The following is a 16,682-nucleotide window of genomic DNA, read 5'->3' as shown; positions in this document are numbered from 1 at the left end:
AGGAAAGTTTAGGGAATTTAAGTTGTTTTGCCAGAAAGATATAATGAAGTTTGAATTAAGAATAGGACATGCCCCAGCCTCATGGATTAATAAGTTAAGACTGCATGACAAGGAATACAGTGAGTGTTCAGAAATTGCAGTAAGAAGAGAAAACGGGCTTGGAATGGAGCCTTTTCTTTCCAGAAATTTGTTCCTCTGTGATCAAGAACAAACATTCATTCTAGGTCAGGTTCAAAGATAGAAGCCTTGGGTGTGCACTATGATAAAAATAAGGGTGCATGAGACTGTTGCTTTGAACTTATGATGAGCTTATAGAATGAAACATTGCTTTGAATTTACTCTCCATATCCTTCTGTGACTCCCCTTTTTGTGATATTTTTTAATCTATGAGGTAATTTTATAAAGAACTTTTGTCTAACAAGGTATTAAAAGGCTAAAAGAAAAAAAATGTGTGGCTATTGGGCCTGTCTTTCACCCACCAAATGTATATATGTCTGTTTGTCTATATGTATGTGTGTGTATATATACATATGTGTGTGTGTGCATATGTATGTAGGAATATGTGTGTGTATGTAAGTATGTATGGGCACTTGTGAAATTGATGAAACAGATAGTCTGACTTGACGAGAGAGCAAGAGAGAGAGAGAGAGAGAGAGAGAGAGAGAGAGAGAGAGACAGAGACAGAGACAGAGAGACAGAGACAGAGAGACAGAGACAGAGACAGAGACAGAGACAGAGAGGCAGAGAGAGAGATAGAGATTTAGGAAAAGAGCCTGACTTCTTTCTTTCTTTTCTTTTCTCTCTGGTTCACTAAGGGATGAACTCTGAGCCTCTTGCCTGGCCAGGGAGGGGTCCTTGAGCCAGAGAGAAAAGAGATCAAGAAACTAAGCTTTTTTTTCTTGATCACCTGCTATCAGCAGGAGTTAAATTGCTGGAAGCCAGGGGATTTGGGCCACAGAAATAGCAAAGAATTAAAGAGTTAAATCGCCAAAGGTAAGCAGCTTTGGCCCTTCAGTTGCCCAATCCATCCCCCTTTCACTCCTGGATGCCAAGCTAGCTCCTAGCACTAGGGGCTGGAAATTTAAATACGTGATGCTGATTGCAGCCGAACATTGGCTGCATATTAGAGTTCAGGGCAAGTGTATAGTGTAGGATAAAAGGTCATCTGCAATTGATATTAAATCCAGAAATTAGATATCATTTCCTAAGAAAAGGGCATGAGAAAATGGACAGAGAAGAGAGCCAAGGACAAGGTCCTGTGGCAGCTCATTGCTTTAACTCTGATAAAGGGGAATATACTGGGGAGGCAGAGGAAGCCTAGCTGGGGGCTAGAGAAGAGTAATGTTTAGGAAGAGAGTGGTTTTGAGTGCACTGCAGTCACAAAATATTAGAAGTCAAAATTATTTGTTAATCGCGGCAACACTGTGGTCATAGAAAGGAAGGGTCAGATTTGAATTTTCTTCACTAGATTGTTAAAAAGGTTGAACAGTGAAGATGGAATGACATACATTAAATAGTTTCTCACATCCCATGAACAAAGAGATAACTGCGGACACCAGAGGCTTGGGAGATTCTAGGAAAGGTCCCCCGTGCAGACACAGTCCGTGGTGAAGCACACACTCAACCAGGTGATGTTGGTGGCCGTAAACAGTCTCAGCGCAGATATCAGTGTTTCCATTCCTTCTGTGCTGGATGATGTATGTCTTAGCAGAAAATCCAGAGCGATACCTAAGCAGTGAGTGGTTGCTTTCAATCCTTGGACGGGAACCCCTTAGCCAGCTTCTGAAGTGGGAAGAATTTGTGTATATAACCATTTTCTATAATCTATTTGTCTATGTATTTATTTGCAAGTATCGCACTGTGCTGAGACATCATGACAAGCTCTCTGGAAAACTCAGGGGTGAATGTATCTCTGAGCAGTGGAGCATTTCACTAAACTTTCGGAGTCCATTCTAGAAGTGCCCAAAGTAAATCATAAACTTTGTGTATGTTAAAATACCCCTGTAGACCCTCATGGCTTTCTGAAAGACTCTCTTAAATGTGATCCTCCCAAAACCTCATGAATAGATGTTTATCTTGTTTAAAATTGGCTGTTGCTTACACTTGTGAGTTTTTTTTTTTTAATCTTCTGCAACAGGCTCATGAATGCTAATGATGTTCCAAACAAAACCACACTACAGTCTTCCATTAGAAGACCTCACATTAGGCAGTTTGTACACTCAGTTTCTACCTCCTGCCTTTCAGTTCCTCCAGCCATCGTTTCTCATCAGAAGGAGTATGTCGTTACTCTGGATACACCTGTCTCTCTGCTGTGTGAGACAGAGGGCTCCCCACCACCCGAGGTGACGTGGCATAAGGACGGGCATGCACTTACCGAATCTGTCCGCCGGCGCAGCCTGAACTCCGGCGCTCTGCAGATAGCCTTCGCTCGGCCTGAGGATGCTGGTCAGTACACGTGCGTGGCGGCTAACTCGGCGGGCTCCAGCAGCGTGAGCGCCACACTCACTGTCCATGGTAGGCTGTTCCACACGGTTCATTTCCGTCCTTCTAACTAACAAATGGGTATGATATATGGTTTATTTTCAGGTTATTTATAAACTATTTCTGATGAGGCCTAAATATCAAAAGTACCATGTATGACTCATAAAGTCATAGTCTTAATTTTTTTTTAATTCCAAACAAACGGAGAACTAGAAGAAATCGACTATAAGCAAGGTATGGTAGCTGATACTAGCCTGGAATCTGAACTCATGGGAGGCGGGACCTGAGAATGAGGAGTTCAAATTCTTGACTACTGCTGAGTTCAAGACCATCTTATGCTACAAGATGCCACAAACCAACAAAACATAAAAAACGTGTGTGCCCACAGACCCTGCCAGGGCAGACTCCACACGTGGACGTGTTCAGCCAGTTCCAACTGGGCTCCATGGATGTGTTTTTTGCCTGGCTGTTGTCACTCCTAGCTTTGCTTTGTTTTACTGCTTAAGGAAGTGAACATAAAGCTGGACCAGTAAACAGGTGAGGGAGGGTCTGACAAGTTCGAGAAGGAAGATGAATGCAAGGGAAAGATACTATGCAAATTCCCCAGTAAGACAGGATGATCTCCAAAGACAGAGCCAGGTAAAAATCCAAGCAAGCTGGAGACAGGGCTTACTAAGCCCCCCCGCCCCCCCCGCCCCCCACCCCCCAGATCAGAAGCCACTGGCCGCTGATGGCTGCTGGAAAGATGGTTTTTTGTTATTGTTGTTGTTGCTTTTGGTGGGTGGCCACTGCTGGCTTGTCTGTGAACTAGTTAATGTCTTCACACCCTCACTTAAGTAGATAACCATGGGAAGCAGTCTTGAACTCAGTGAGTTAAATATTTGTATGCCAGACGTGGGTGGCACATGCCTTTAGTCCTGAGTGTGTGAACGAGTCTCTCAGGCTCCTTTCCTTCTGTTTCCTGACTTTGCTCAACACTGATGCGCTGATGTGTTAGTTTTATCTTGTCCTATTTTGTTATCGTCTTTTAATCCTATTTGTTTTCTAATGGGAGACAGAAGGGGTGGATCCAGATGGGCGGGGAGGTGGGAGGAGTAGAGAGAGAGAAAACACGATTAGTATATATTATATGAGAAACATCTGTTTTCGGTTAAGTGGGGGAGAGGACAGCAGGTTTGGAGGGAGGTCTGTGGGGTGGAAGGCAGAGGACAGCAGGTTTGGAGGGAGGTCTGTGGAGGGGTGGAAGGCAGAGGACAGCAGGTTTGGAGGGAGGTCTGTGGAGGGGTGGAAGGCAGAGGACAGCAGGTTTGGAGGGAGGTCTGTGGGGTGGAAGGCAGAGGACAGCAGGTTTGGAGGGAGGTCTGTGGAGGGGTGGAAGGCAGAGGACAGCAGGTTTGGAGGGAGGTCTGTGGAGGGGTGGAAGACACTGCAAAGGGGAAGGACTCGTGGAGCCACTGAAGACACATTGTACACATGTGGGACATTTTCGAAGAATAAATAAGAAATATTATTTGAGAACGAGAATGTATTGCTTTCCTACAATCGACCGTATCATAGTTTGGGGTTTTTGCTTGTTTGTTTTGGTTTGCTTTGTTTTCTGTACTCCTAGCAAAGTATGACAAAGCCCTCGAAGGGATGTTTTCATGTGTTTGTGAATATGAGCCCAACTTCCTGGGTGACTGTGTCTGAATTCCTCACAGTGCCACCTAGGATCCAGAGCAGCGCAGTACACTACACCGTCAACGAGAAGGCGCAGGCTGTTCTCCCGTGTGTTGCTGACGGGATCCCCACGCCTGCAATTCACTGGAAAAAAGACAGTGTTCTTATAGCCAACTTGTTAGGGAAATACACTGCCCAGCCACACGGAGAACTCGTCTTGGAAAATGCTGTGGTGAGTTCAACAGGCATGACTTGACACTGTCGAGCCAAGTGGCTCATTCACCTCTGCATTTTGGCAGCTTAGCTTGGAAGTATTTCCTTTAAGACTGAGAGGAAATACTCATAAGTTCAACATAAGACTAGTTGCTCTTGCATTTTATCTCCAGGGAGTTAGAAGTGTATTGAGCAAAAGGGCTGAACCCGGCACATGTCCTCCTCCTGAAGTTATCATTGTCCTTTTGTGAAACTTTGCATCAGGATAAATTCTGAGTGACCGTGCTGTTTCCGGGGCTTATACCTAGGTGTCAGGATGACAGGACAGAAGACATTCCTGAGAATCTAAGTATGACAATGAAGAACACCAAAAGAGTGCCTTTCTCTATGGAGGTTCTTAAATAACCCTGTCTAATAATTGACTTAAAAATGGAAACTCTGTGCTGCTAGAGAACTGAGATGATTATGCCCTCAGGCATCCTGTTAGAACAGTAGCGATCAGACAGAAATGGATCCATTTCTGGGTGATCATATTGGGGAAATCTGCCTTTGGCTATAATTGCTCTTCTAGGCCTTAAGGAGATAAATGAGGAAATAAGTTATTATTATTATTATCATTGTTATTATTGTTGTTGTTATTATATCTTTTTTACACTCCAGTTGTTACTCTCCCCCTGGTCTGCCCTCTGACTGGTCCTCATCTCACACTTCCTCCCCCTGTCTCCCCCACCCCCACCCCATACACCTAACCCTCAAAAGACTTGAGGATGTAACTGTAAAATCTGTGAGACAGTGGCACGGGTACACTTAAATAATTATTAGTACGGCATCTTATACATAGCAGCACAGGAGACATGAGTAATATGTAAAAAAAATTGCAAATAATATATATGAACTAGACGGTTCAATAAAAACAGATTTTTAACCTGGGTTGTCGTGTCCTGGGACAATTAGTGGTATGTAGGTGGAGAAACGTAAGGCTTTTCCCTTGAAAAAAGCACACAGCCAAATTTAGACTGTTTCTACACTGAATGGTGATAAATTTTATATTACTAATTTTTTGGTGCTTCAGGTAAAAAATATTCTTGATATTTTAGACTGGGGTAAAACAATTAGCATTGGATGCGTAACCTCAGTGCATCTGGACAAGAAAATGGAGGCCACCGCAGGTACACGGATCCGAGTGAGAATGAGGCCCGGCTTCCCCCGTTGTAGCTGCAGCCCTCGGATATCAACTAGTTATCCAAACAGAAATAGGAACAAGTCCAGTGTTGCTAGAAGTTTGAAATAAGATCTAGGTTTGAGACACTGGACTTCAGCAGCCTGTGAGCAGCATTTAAAACTGTGACACTAGGTGAGATCCTCAAGGGTCTGAGACCAGAAGGGGACCGAAGACGGGATCCCTCATGAGTCAACATGAAGGTATTGATGTTAAGGGAGAAACACAATGGAGGATGGAGCTGGGAAGCTGCCAGAGTGACACCCGAGAAGGCCCTCCAGCTCCACTGAGTCCTGCCCCGTAGGTCAAGTGATGGAGTTGGCCGTTGGACTGAGCAAGGGAGACTCTGGGAAAGCATTAGCCCCCATCCCACCGTGTCTGACGGGTTTGGTCTCTCATCATTTTACCCGGAAGGCCCCCTGTGTTGTCAAGATGCCAACAGCCTTTGGGGTTATTCGCTCCTTTTCTGCGTTGCAGAGCAGCCGACCCGGTGCTGTTTTCTGAGGTCCTGTGAGGTTATTGCTCAGTGTTATGTAGTGTGGGGTTTGCGCTGAAGCTCCTGTGTTTTAAATAAAGTGAAATTAAATGTAAAGTCTAATTCGATAATTTATGCTGAGAGATGGGAGTGTAAATGCCCATTAGGTAAGCGTGCTCCTCGGGGGAGCAGGTGTGTACTTTATGTAGGAGGTTTTGTCATCTACTGATACTTGGAAAACTCTGTTTGTGTAGCTGGGAGACTCTGGCACCTACACATGTGTCGCTATCAATGCTGCCGGCGAGGATACACGGACTGTGACCCTGACCGTCCATTCCCTTCCCACGTTCACTGAACTCCCTGGGGACCTGTCCTTGAGTAAAGGGGACCCACTACGGCTGAGCTGTAAAGCCACTGGCATCCCGCTGCCCAAACTAACATGGACCTTCAACAACAATATTATCCCAGGTTGGTGCTCTAGTTGTCCAGCTCTAAGTGCCCTGTTCAGCCTGGCCCGCTCTCTGCATCCCCTCGGGAGGCCCCTGAGGAGTTACAAGCACTGCTTCTGTCTATTCTGTGAAACGGCTGGAGCAGAAAAACACATGCGGTCCCTCTACTTGAGAGATGGAGGCAGGAGAGTCAGGAGTTCAAAGTAGTCTTCAACCACTTGGCGAGCTAGAGGCCAGTCTCCACTATTAGGGGTGTTATCACTAAATTAAATAAGTAGAGAAAAAAAATTAAATTCTGTAATGTGCTTTTCCCCAGTACAGACTCACTCTTCACTCTTTTGAAATGGATCACAAGACAATAAATTCTATATCATAAATAAGATTATACCCACAACAACAAACCCTCTTCCTGAAAGGAGACAGTACTGTCTGTGCCTTAAGCATCCCCCCTTGCCTCAGACCCCTGCATTGCTGGCCAGTGGGTTCAGGGGCTGCCAGGGATCTGCAGATTCACTCATCTTACAGAACACAGTGCTTCTGGCTGGGTGAGTGAACCTCAGAAATAAGGGGGTCAGTTGGCACTTCACATTTTGTGCCACTGTGTGTTGTGTTAAAGCAGTGCCTAAGCAAAGAGCATTCATCCCTGGAAGACAGGTGTCTATTTCTCCGTCTGTCTCTCTCTTTCTCTGTCTCTCTGTCTCTCTGTCTCTCTGTCTCTCTCTCTCTCTCTCTCTGTCTCTCTCTCTCTCTCTCTCTCTCTCTGTGTGTGTGTGTGTGTGTGTGTGTGTGTGAAAGAGAGAGAGATCTTTAGATCTTTGAGACTATAATATGTCATTTCTCCTTTACTCCCTCCAAACGCTTTCCTGTATCCTCTCCTTGTTCTCTTTCAAACTTGTGGCTTTCTTTGCATTGTTGCCACCCCCACACACACACACTCACACACACACACACACACACACACACTCACACACACACTTACACACATACACACACACACACACTCACACACACACATACACACACATACTCACACACACACACACACTCACACACACATACATACATACACACACACTCTCATACTCATGCACACACACATACTCACACACATACACACACACTCTCATACTCACACACACACTCACACACACACACACACACGCACACACACGCACTTGTTGAACTTCATCACCAGGAGTGCCACCAATAGTGTAAACACACTGAGTAATGAGTGACTGTTCTGTCTTCTCAACCCTGACTTGCATCTACCAAACGTCTTGTTAGAGGAGCAGTTACAGCTGGAGACTTTGCTGTCATGATGAGCTCTGTGAATGACTGATATTCATCAACTATAAAGAAAGGGAATGTCTAAAATTCAGGACTCTTCTGAAGGCCCAGAACTAACTCTGGCAGTTGAACTCGTCAGCCTGTTTCCCACCTAATGTAGTTGAAGGGGTTCTTTAAAAGTCAGCGGGTCAGTGCACACAAAGAAGCCTAAGGTAGATTCTCGGCTAATTAGCATGTTCACGCTCTGCTCTCATTGAAATACTGTAGCCGCCTTCGTCAGTATTTACACCTCAGCATTTCTGACTTATGGGGAACCTTAAGTTGTTATAGACTTGACCACTGTGTCCTCATTACCCACCGGGGATGTATTTTCATGATGTCCCCGCCACCTGCCAAGTCAGTTGGCTTACAGCTGACGAGGTGTTCCCACCATTGATGTAGATTGTTTGGGACGACAACCGTGGTGAGATAAATGAATGGAAAATGCCCTACTTCTGAATGAAAGGTTTCTGCAACTCAGAGCAATCGTGAGCCTGATTTAAGCGACAGGCCAAGATGAAAGGAGCACTTTAGAATACTGTGAAGAGACATTTGTTTTAATTTTCCTTTCCTGTTCCATGGGCTGTTTTTGGCTCTTCAAATGAGTGTCTATAGACACAGTAAATAGCTCAAGGGTGGCTCTCTGGTAAGGGCTCTCTTGTTCAGTTACGGTTCAATTGCTGACTTGCTCATAAATCTAACCTGCAAAATATTATGGTGCTGTGACATTTTCCTAGGTCACTGAGAGGCATCTGTGTTGTTTCCTAATCTGTTTCCTCAGCCCAATTTGACAGCATCAGTGGACACAGTGAACTTGTTATTGAGAAGGTGTCAAAGGAGGACTCAGGCACTTACGTGTGTACCGCAGAGAACAGCGTTGGCCTTGTGAAGGCGATCGGATTTGTTTATGTGAAAGGTGGGTGAACGCGTCCCATTTTCCCTTTGTGATTTATTCACGATGAAAGGTTGTTTCCTCGCTGTGATGTAGTACAACATGACTACAGTTTATTATCCCAATGTCCAAGCATCTATAGATTCATGAAGAAAAAAGAAAAGGTGAGTTTTAACTCAAAGGTAAACAGGGGCTGCAGAGATGGCTCTGTGGTTAGAGGGCTTGTTGTTTATTTGAGTTTGGATATCTAGAACCCTTGTAAAACCTAAGCAGATGTGTCAGACACCTACAAGCCCACCACTCAGGAGACAGACTAGAGACCCTGGGGAAAGATAGACAGATGGACGGACAGACAGACAGACGGACAGACAGGTAGATAGATAGATAGATGGATGGATGGATGGATGGATGGATGGATGGATGGATGGATGGATGGATAGATATGTAGATATATAAATAGATAGATAGATAGATAGATAGATAGATAGATAGATAGATAGATAGATAGATAGATAGATTAGCTGGGATTAGTGAGTTCTAGGTTCAAAAGGAGATTCTCTATCAATAAATAAATTGCTGAGTGATTTGGGAATACACATAGCATCAACTTTTGGCCTACACACATACAAACACCTACAGACATATATATTCACAACACACACACTAAAGTAAGGAAAAGGTAAGTAAATTAAAGAGATCATTTGACATGAAGTGCATTACCTCCACACAAGGACTAAACTTGACATTACTGGAGATTAGTAGAAATGATGCCTAAAAACCCATGACATTTTGAAGTGACTTTCCCCTCATCGCTGTTATGTGTCTATGTGTACCAAAAGTCATACAGCAAGTATCAAAACCTGCTTTTCCTTTCTGCCTGTCTTATGGTATTTCCCAGAGCCCCCAGTCTTCAAAGGTGATTACCCCTCTAACTGGATTGAACCACTCGGTGGCAATGCCATTCTAAACTGTGAGGTGAAAGGAGACCCCGCACCAACCATCCAATGGAGCCGCAAGGGGGCTGACATAGAGATTAGCCACAGGATCCGACAACTGGGAAATGGCTCCTTGGCCATCTATGGTACCGTGGTAAGTCTCAGTGCTGTTGGCATCGTCTACACTGCTTTGTCCTGTGTCAGTGCCATTCATAGAGAGAAAAGTTCTTCTCTAGGCCCACGCAAATCATGCAATAATTTAACTGTATGCTTTAACTTTTATAGATAGATAGATGATAGACAGATAGATAAAGATAGATAATAGATAGATAAGAAGATAAATAGATGATAGAAAGATAGAAGATAGATAGATAGACAGACAGATAGATAGACAGACAGACAGAGATAGAGAGAAGCTTAAAAATGATATCTATTAATATTACAGCATGCTTTTCAGTCTATGTCCAGTGTGTAATGCTTTAACCAAATTAACCATTTATCAAATGTTATGGTAGAGATCTTCAAAACCCTTTCTCTAGCTTTTTGATTTTTTTTCTGAGTTTACCTTACTATGCAGTAAAATACCAGAGTCTTTCACATTGACTAACCAGAACTCAGCACCCATTCATTGTGGCTTTTCCGCCACTCCCTCCTGCTCATGCACCAAATCTCTGGTAGCCACCATCCAACTCTGAGCCTTGTCTACTCCACTTAAGAGTGGAATCACACAGAACTTCTTTTTCTGTGCCTGGCATATGTCACTTCTCATAATGGTTTACAGTTCTGTGTGCCTTGTCATAGATGACAGGACTCCATCTTTTACTGTGATAAGGACTATGTCATTGCATGTATGTATGTATGTATGTATGCATGTATGTATGTATGTATGCATGCATTACTTCATCCAGCAACTACATTAAACTCTTTTGAAACTAAGAAAAAATAGTATAAGTTGATAATGTTGCTCTAGCAAACAAGTATGGGCAATAAGACAATTTTGTAAGTTTTTTTTCCAGTCATTTATTATTTACTATTTATTATTATTGGGAAATAAGCGTCAAATGTATGTTAGAACAAGAAAATGAAAATGTCATAAGCATGGTTATAAATAAGCTATAGGATAGTCCACCAGGAAACTAATAAATACACAGCTGTCCGCGCTGCAGTGCTTGGGAAAGAACAAAGACAGGAGTCCCTAAAGATTTCTTCCCCACACTTGGTGAGCTCTCTTGTGTTCTTTAGTAGTTAATTGATTGAAAGCAATTAAAAAGTCATTGCCTAATCCAGTGGGACTTTTTTGAGCTTTTTTTTAAAACGTTGTCTGTTGTTGGTTGATACTTCAGTTTTAAGAAGTTTTTTGTTTTAATCAGTGTCATATTGTCTCTGCCTCTTCATGGCTGCCTCTTCCCTCTATACAACAATTAATATTTCACAAACTTTCCAGACTTTTTTGAATATCATTATTAATGTTACAAGGTCTTTTAATTATAAACTCCATAGTCCTAAATATGTAGCATTAGATTGGAGTCTTCCGGCTTCCTACTAGAAGCTCCCATATGTATTGAATATTAAAACTTCAAGCTAAGCCCATATATGGTGCTGTAAATAAGTAAAATTCAAATAGTACATGTTTTCTGTATATATTTATATATGTGTGTATAAATTTATGAAAGACTATAATTTATTATAACAACTAAATTTATTCTTCACTCAATTTAATTTCAAACGCCCTACGCACCCAGCTTGATGCATTTTCAAAATCTCCAATTAGAAAGAACTCAGTATTGGTTAATTTCTTCTGGCTGGGTTAATGGCTTCTGAGGTGACCGTGGCCATACCATTTATTCTTTTCTCTCACAGTTTTTAAGAGGTGGTTATGAAATGATGCCATTTTTACTTCAATTTCCTGGGGCTCGATATTAGATGAAATGTTTTAAGTTTGGAATTTTATTTTTATCTCATATTTAGACATGATGGGGTGTTTTATCTTCATTAAAATGTTTTCCCAAAATGTAAGTTCCAAATGAACTGTCATATTGGAAAGGCGATGTGCCCTGCAGACCCCTGTTCTCACGAGCACACTTATTTCTGCAGAACGAAGATGCTGGTGACTACACATGTGTAGCAGCCAATGAGGCCGGCGTGGTGGAGCGCAGCATGAGCCTGACTCTGCAAAGTAAGCTCGCCGTCAACCGCAGTTTACACGCGGCAGGATTGCCGCCTGCTGGACAACGGCCGTTTCCTTTAAACCTGCGACACGTGTTTGAACAGTAGCTTTCTCGGTGTGTCCATTTTCCTGCTGGTACAGAAGCAGTGGCCTTGAAGCGTAACCTCAGTGTACCCCTACAGATTCCTTTCCTGTCTGTCTGTTTACAGCCTCTGTGGCTCTCCAGACTTCTGCCACACGCTTCTCAAAGATGTCATCTTATACACTTTTAAAATGTGTACTAAATATATTGTGTGAGAGGAAAAAAATACATTCAATAAGAGGAAAAATACGTATTAAATATAGAGAGTAAGTTAGAGGAGCTCAGAAGGTGGCTTGGCAGCCCTCTCCTGTGAAATAGCTTCCTCTGCAGAGTGAAGGCTTTGCTCTTCATGGAGTCCCCCAGTGGGTGACATCAGCAGGCAGTTTCCTAAACCAGAGGAGCACAGCAGGCCCTGCAGACCCAGCATCAGATCAGCTCGCATGCAAATCCTGACAGTGGATCATTTCAATTGCTAACATGAAAAGGCCAAAAAATACTATTGACATTGAGCTCAAAGCACACTCAGATGAAATGCTGACCTTTGATCGACGATTGCGTAAGCGATGTGCTTTGCTTAACCTGAAATATGTACGCATGGTATATTATGCATTCTAGCTTTATAGAATAGATGCCGATAGTATCTAGATTAAGGATCTCAGTTTAACTCCGTGCTTTCCTTGGCCATGGTACCAGGAGCACACGATCTTGTTTAGTAACTTTATCCATTCTTAGTATGAATGTGAACCAGATTTAGTGTCACTTAGCAAAGACATAATGTCATCTAAATATACGGAAGTGAGTGAAAGCAATGGCCGTTTCTATAGTGATGTGGATGGGAACATTAATTAACGGTGAATTTCTGGAATCCTTCTATGGGTTTCCCTGATGCTGTTTGTATTTGATGCTAATTCCCCTTCCCCCAGAGGGACAAGGAGTGAATCACTACTCAGGTGACATCATCACAACCTTGTCCCCTTTTAACTTGTAAATGAAGGCTAGGGCCTGGGATTGGGCAGGGGAAGGAAGGGGGAGCTGAAGAGTTGGAGGGAGAGAGAGAGAAGAGAGAGGGAAGAAAAGACAGGGGAAGAGGAGGTGGAAGGAAGATGGAGCTGAAGCGTGTGGCCTCGAGAAACCGCAAGTTCTAAGGGATCTCATAGCTGGGGAACAGAAGAGTGTAATGTTAAATCTGCAGCCTGTATTCATACTAACGGAGTTGTGTTTTCTTCGCACGGGCTTATCTGGGTTGGAGAGCTTCCCACGAGGCAGTTCAGCTTCTGTTCCTGCCCAGATGCTGACAGCCTCTCCCTCCTCCTGAAACTCTTTCCTTTCATGCCATAGTTCCCATTGATTCATGTTTAATCCCTCAGGAATCGGTTCTTTGTGTCATTTATAAAGCAGCTTCCTGTCCATGTCTTAATTCCCTCCTATGCTTTCTGCTTCATCATCTTGTACGACGTTACTTTCTCTTTCGAAGCAATCTCACCCAGCTAGGAAAGACAAATCTGCATTCCTTGTTGACATCTCGATTTTGAAATTCCTATGTGGGTGCATCTGACTCCACCTGCAGTCTAGGACTGCTTCCATCTGACTCCACCTGCAGTCTAGGACTGCTTCCATCCGACTCCACCTGCAGTCTAGGACTGCTTCCATCCGACTCCACCTGCAGTCTAGGACTGCTTCCATCTGACTCCACCTGCAGTCTAGGACTGCTTCCATCTGACTCCACCTGCAGTCTAGGACTGCTTCCATCCGACTCCACCTGCAGTCTAGGACTGCTTCCATCCGACTCCACCTGCAGTCTAGGACTGCTTCCATCCGACTCCACCTGCAGTCTAGGACTGCTTCCATCCGACTCCACCTGCAGTCTAGGACTGCTTCCATCCGACTCCACCTGCAGTCTAGGACTGCTCACGTGAGTGTTTCACAGATACCTCCAGGTCGATGTCCCAAAACAGTGCAAATCCCCGCCCACTCCCACTGCTTCCCGTCGGCTCTCCTTCCTTCCGTACATTATTGAGCCACCCAAATGCAAACCTCACTGCCCAGCTCTTTAGTCCATACCTCGCAATGGGAAAAATCCTTTCACAATGGAGTTGGTACACTTGAAAGCTAAGATGTACAACCAAGCCCCACTCTCTACTTCTCCGCAGGTTCTCCCAGGATCACTCTGGAGCCTGTGGAAACCACTGTGGATGCTGGTGGCAGAGTCGTATTGGATTGTCAAGCAACGGGTGAACCTCAGCCAACCATCACGTGGTCCCGCCAAGGGCACCCCATCCCCTGGGACAGCCGACTTACCATGCTGCCTAACAGCTCACTATACATCGCTGCTGCCCGCAAGGAAGATACCTCTGAGTACGAGTGTGTTGCCCGAAACCTGATGGGCTCTGTCCTTGTCCGTGTGCCCGTCATAGTGCAGGGTGAGTGGAAAACGGACCATGGGGCAGCTCGGATTCCATCTCCTTCCAGCTTCCCAGCCAATGAGATTAAAACAACAGCTTAGAGTATTCACATGCCACACTAACCATTCAGAATCCCAAAGTAAATTTTCACTGAAAACTAAGCAAAGGTGTTCAGAAAACAGTGTCTATTATATAGAGACATGCATATTTTATATAGAGAGAGAATATGATAGATAGGTGCATGGCTAGATGATAGAAAGACACACACACACACACACACACACACACACACACACACACACACACACACACACGGTACGCAGTGTATAAACTTCATCTCATATTTTCCCATAGCCTCTACATGAGAGGAGAATTTCAGAATCATCAGAGGCTCTGAGAGGGAATTTCATTGACTAAGTTATTGCCTCACTTCTAGACATTAATTTTTCCCCTAAAGAAGAGTCCCCATGGCTGCTCACCAGCAGTCACACTCAACTCTATGCCCAGTGTGCAACTTCAGTGAAAGTGTTCTTAGAGACTCCCATTGCAAGCCTGAGACAACACGCGATGTTTTGTTTGCAGTGCATGGTGGGTTTTCACCGTGGTCTGCCTGGCGGCCCTGCAGTGTCACCTGTGGGAAAGGCATCCAGAAGAGGAGCAGACTGTGTAACAACCCACCTCCCGCCAATGGAGGGAGGCCATGCCAAGGGTCGGATTCAGAAGCACGGCACTGTCAAAATAAGTTGTGCCCAGGTATGTTTCTGCATTCAGTGTGTAGGCGGGTGTTTAGTAGACACTAGTTTCTGCTCCCTGCCTTTGGCTTGCCTCCGAGTCAAGCTGTTGGACTTTAGCTAATGGTGTGATGGTTTTACTTCCCTGTAGTGGATGGTCACTGGTCAGAATGGAGTTTCTGGGAAGAATGCTCGAGAAGCTGTGGGCATGGCAACCAAACTAGGACAAGAGCTTGCAGTGACCCACCGGCTCAGCATGGCGGGCGGCCATGTGAGGGGCCTGCTGTGGAGACCGTCATGTGCAGCATTAGACCTTGCCCAGGTGAGGACCCACCAGTGACACCAGCAAAGCTTTCGCACTTTTCACTCCTTCCGACCATGGAGTTAAGATCCCTTCTTCCTGCACCGTGAAAAGATGTTATGGCTTCTATCTTCGGGAACATGTTCACCCTCTGTGTTGTTTTCCTGTTTCGTAAAGAGCCTTGGGAAGGAATGACAGGGTCGCAGGAAAACATCTCCCTTAAGAGGACAGGAAAGTGGCTCTCTGTGCTTGGTGTCTCTTTAACCATGCACAGAGACGTGCATATATAGGAATTCATATGTTGAAAGATGATGGGGACATAAGGTGACTCGTAATCTAAGTCGCCCATTTTCAAGGGAGGAAATGAGCTCAGAGGGGTTAAATGTTCACCAAGAAGAGTGCTACCCACAAGGAACATTCTAGTAGCACACCATTTACCATCGCACCAACAAGCAACATGCCAGATATGTGGTAGTCCTGCTGTTGCTTACTTAGTACCACATGCCTCTTCCAGATTCAAGTGACAGAACTCAACTTAAATAAATGGAAAAAATTCTTCTTTCAGGTATAGTTGAATGCAAGGATTTGTCCAGTGTTTCTACAAGTGTGTTGTCCATCTCTGGTCTCCACTAATATTCTCTTTGGGTTCATTGTCCATTAAATTCTTCCCATGTGTGGAAAAAATGACCACAGCCAACTGTTGGCTCACAGTGGCCTTGTAATCGCAGACCTCAGAGTGGAAAAGTTCCTCTCTCTTAGATTCATCTCAGCTTCTGGGAAACAACTGTCTCTGAGTTCAATTTTGTCTCATGTTTTTGTCTGAACTGAACTAAATCTCGGAGGTGGGCACACTGGGGGCAGCGTGAGTGACATCCCCATGTAGGTCATCAAGGGGTACTAGACTCTTTGTTGGACCTTTAGGAAAGACCATGCAGAAAAGGAAGACTAGTCAGGAGATCATTCATTCATTCATTCATCTAGACTCTAGACAATATTTATTATGTTCTCTTATTTGAAGATATTTGAATTTCTAAGCACTTGATTGGATGGAATATGAAATGTTCCAGGGAATATAAATAGAATATTAAGTAAATAATAATTTTTAATATTGATAAACATACTAAATATACTCAAAAGGGAGATTGGTAGAACAAAACTGAGAAAAAATATTCAAAAAGAGAGTCACTGAATTAGGTATTGTGTCTTGTTATGTACATGAAAGATTTAGAAAATGATGAAAATATAGTAATTAATTCATTAGCTAAGGTTTGAATGCTTAGTAAAACAGAATTGAAGATTTGAACCAATGCTGCTGTGGTTCCCAAGTATATATATATACATATATATATA

The 16,682-nt window shown here is 43.8% G+C and overlaps 1 protein-coding gene across 1 annotated transcript in view; it reads left to right on the top strand.

Annotated features, from left to right (window-relative positions):
- Nucleotides 1–16,682, top strand: part of HMCN1 (hemicentin 1) — a gene marked incomplete at its 3' end in the record, with an annotated part of 402,129 nt that overhangs the window by 347,770 nt on the left and 37,677 nt on the right. Inside the window, exons 81-89 of the mRNA XM_080917798.1 lie at nt 2,245–2,514; nt 4,182–4,372; nt 6,302–6,515; nt 8,604–8,738; nt 9,613–9,803; nt 11,744–11,825; nt 14,049–14,318; nt 14,883–15,053; nt 15,183–15,353. Of these exons, the coding sequence (XP_080773924.1) occupies nt 2,245–2,514; nt 4,182–4,372; nt 6,302–6,515; nt 8,604–8,738; nt 9,613–9,803; nt 11,744–11,825; nt 14,049–14,318; nt 14,883–15,053; nt 15,183–15,353 (1,695 nt within the window). The remainder of the gene's footprint in view (nt 1–2,244; nt 2,515–4,181; nt 4,373–6,301; nt 6,516–8,603; nt 8,739–9,612; nt 9,804–11,743; nt 11,826–14,048; nt 14,319–14,882; nt 15,054–15,182; nt 15,354–16,682) is intronic.

Source organism: Micromys minutus, assembly GCF_963924665.1.
Source record: "Micromys minutus genome assembly, chromosome: 6".
In the NCBI taxonomy this organism is placed as follows: Eukaryota; Metazoa; Chordata; class Mammalia; order Rodentia; family Muridae; genus Micromys; species Micromys minutus.
This window is presented reverse-complemented; position numbering and strand designations above follow the sequence as displayed.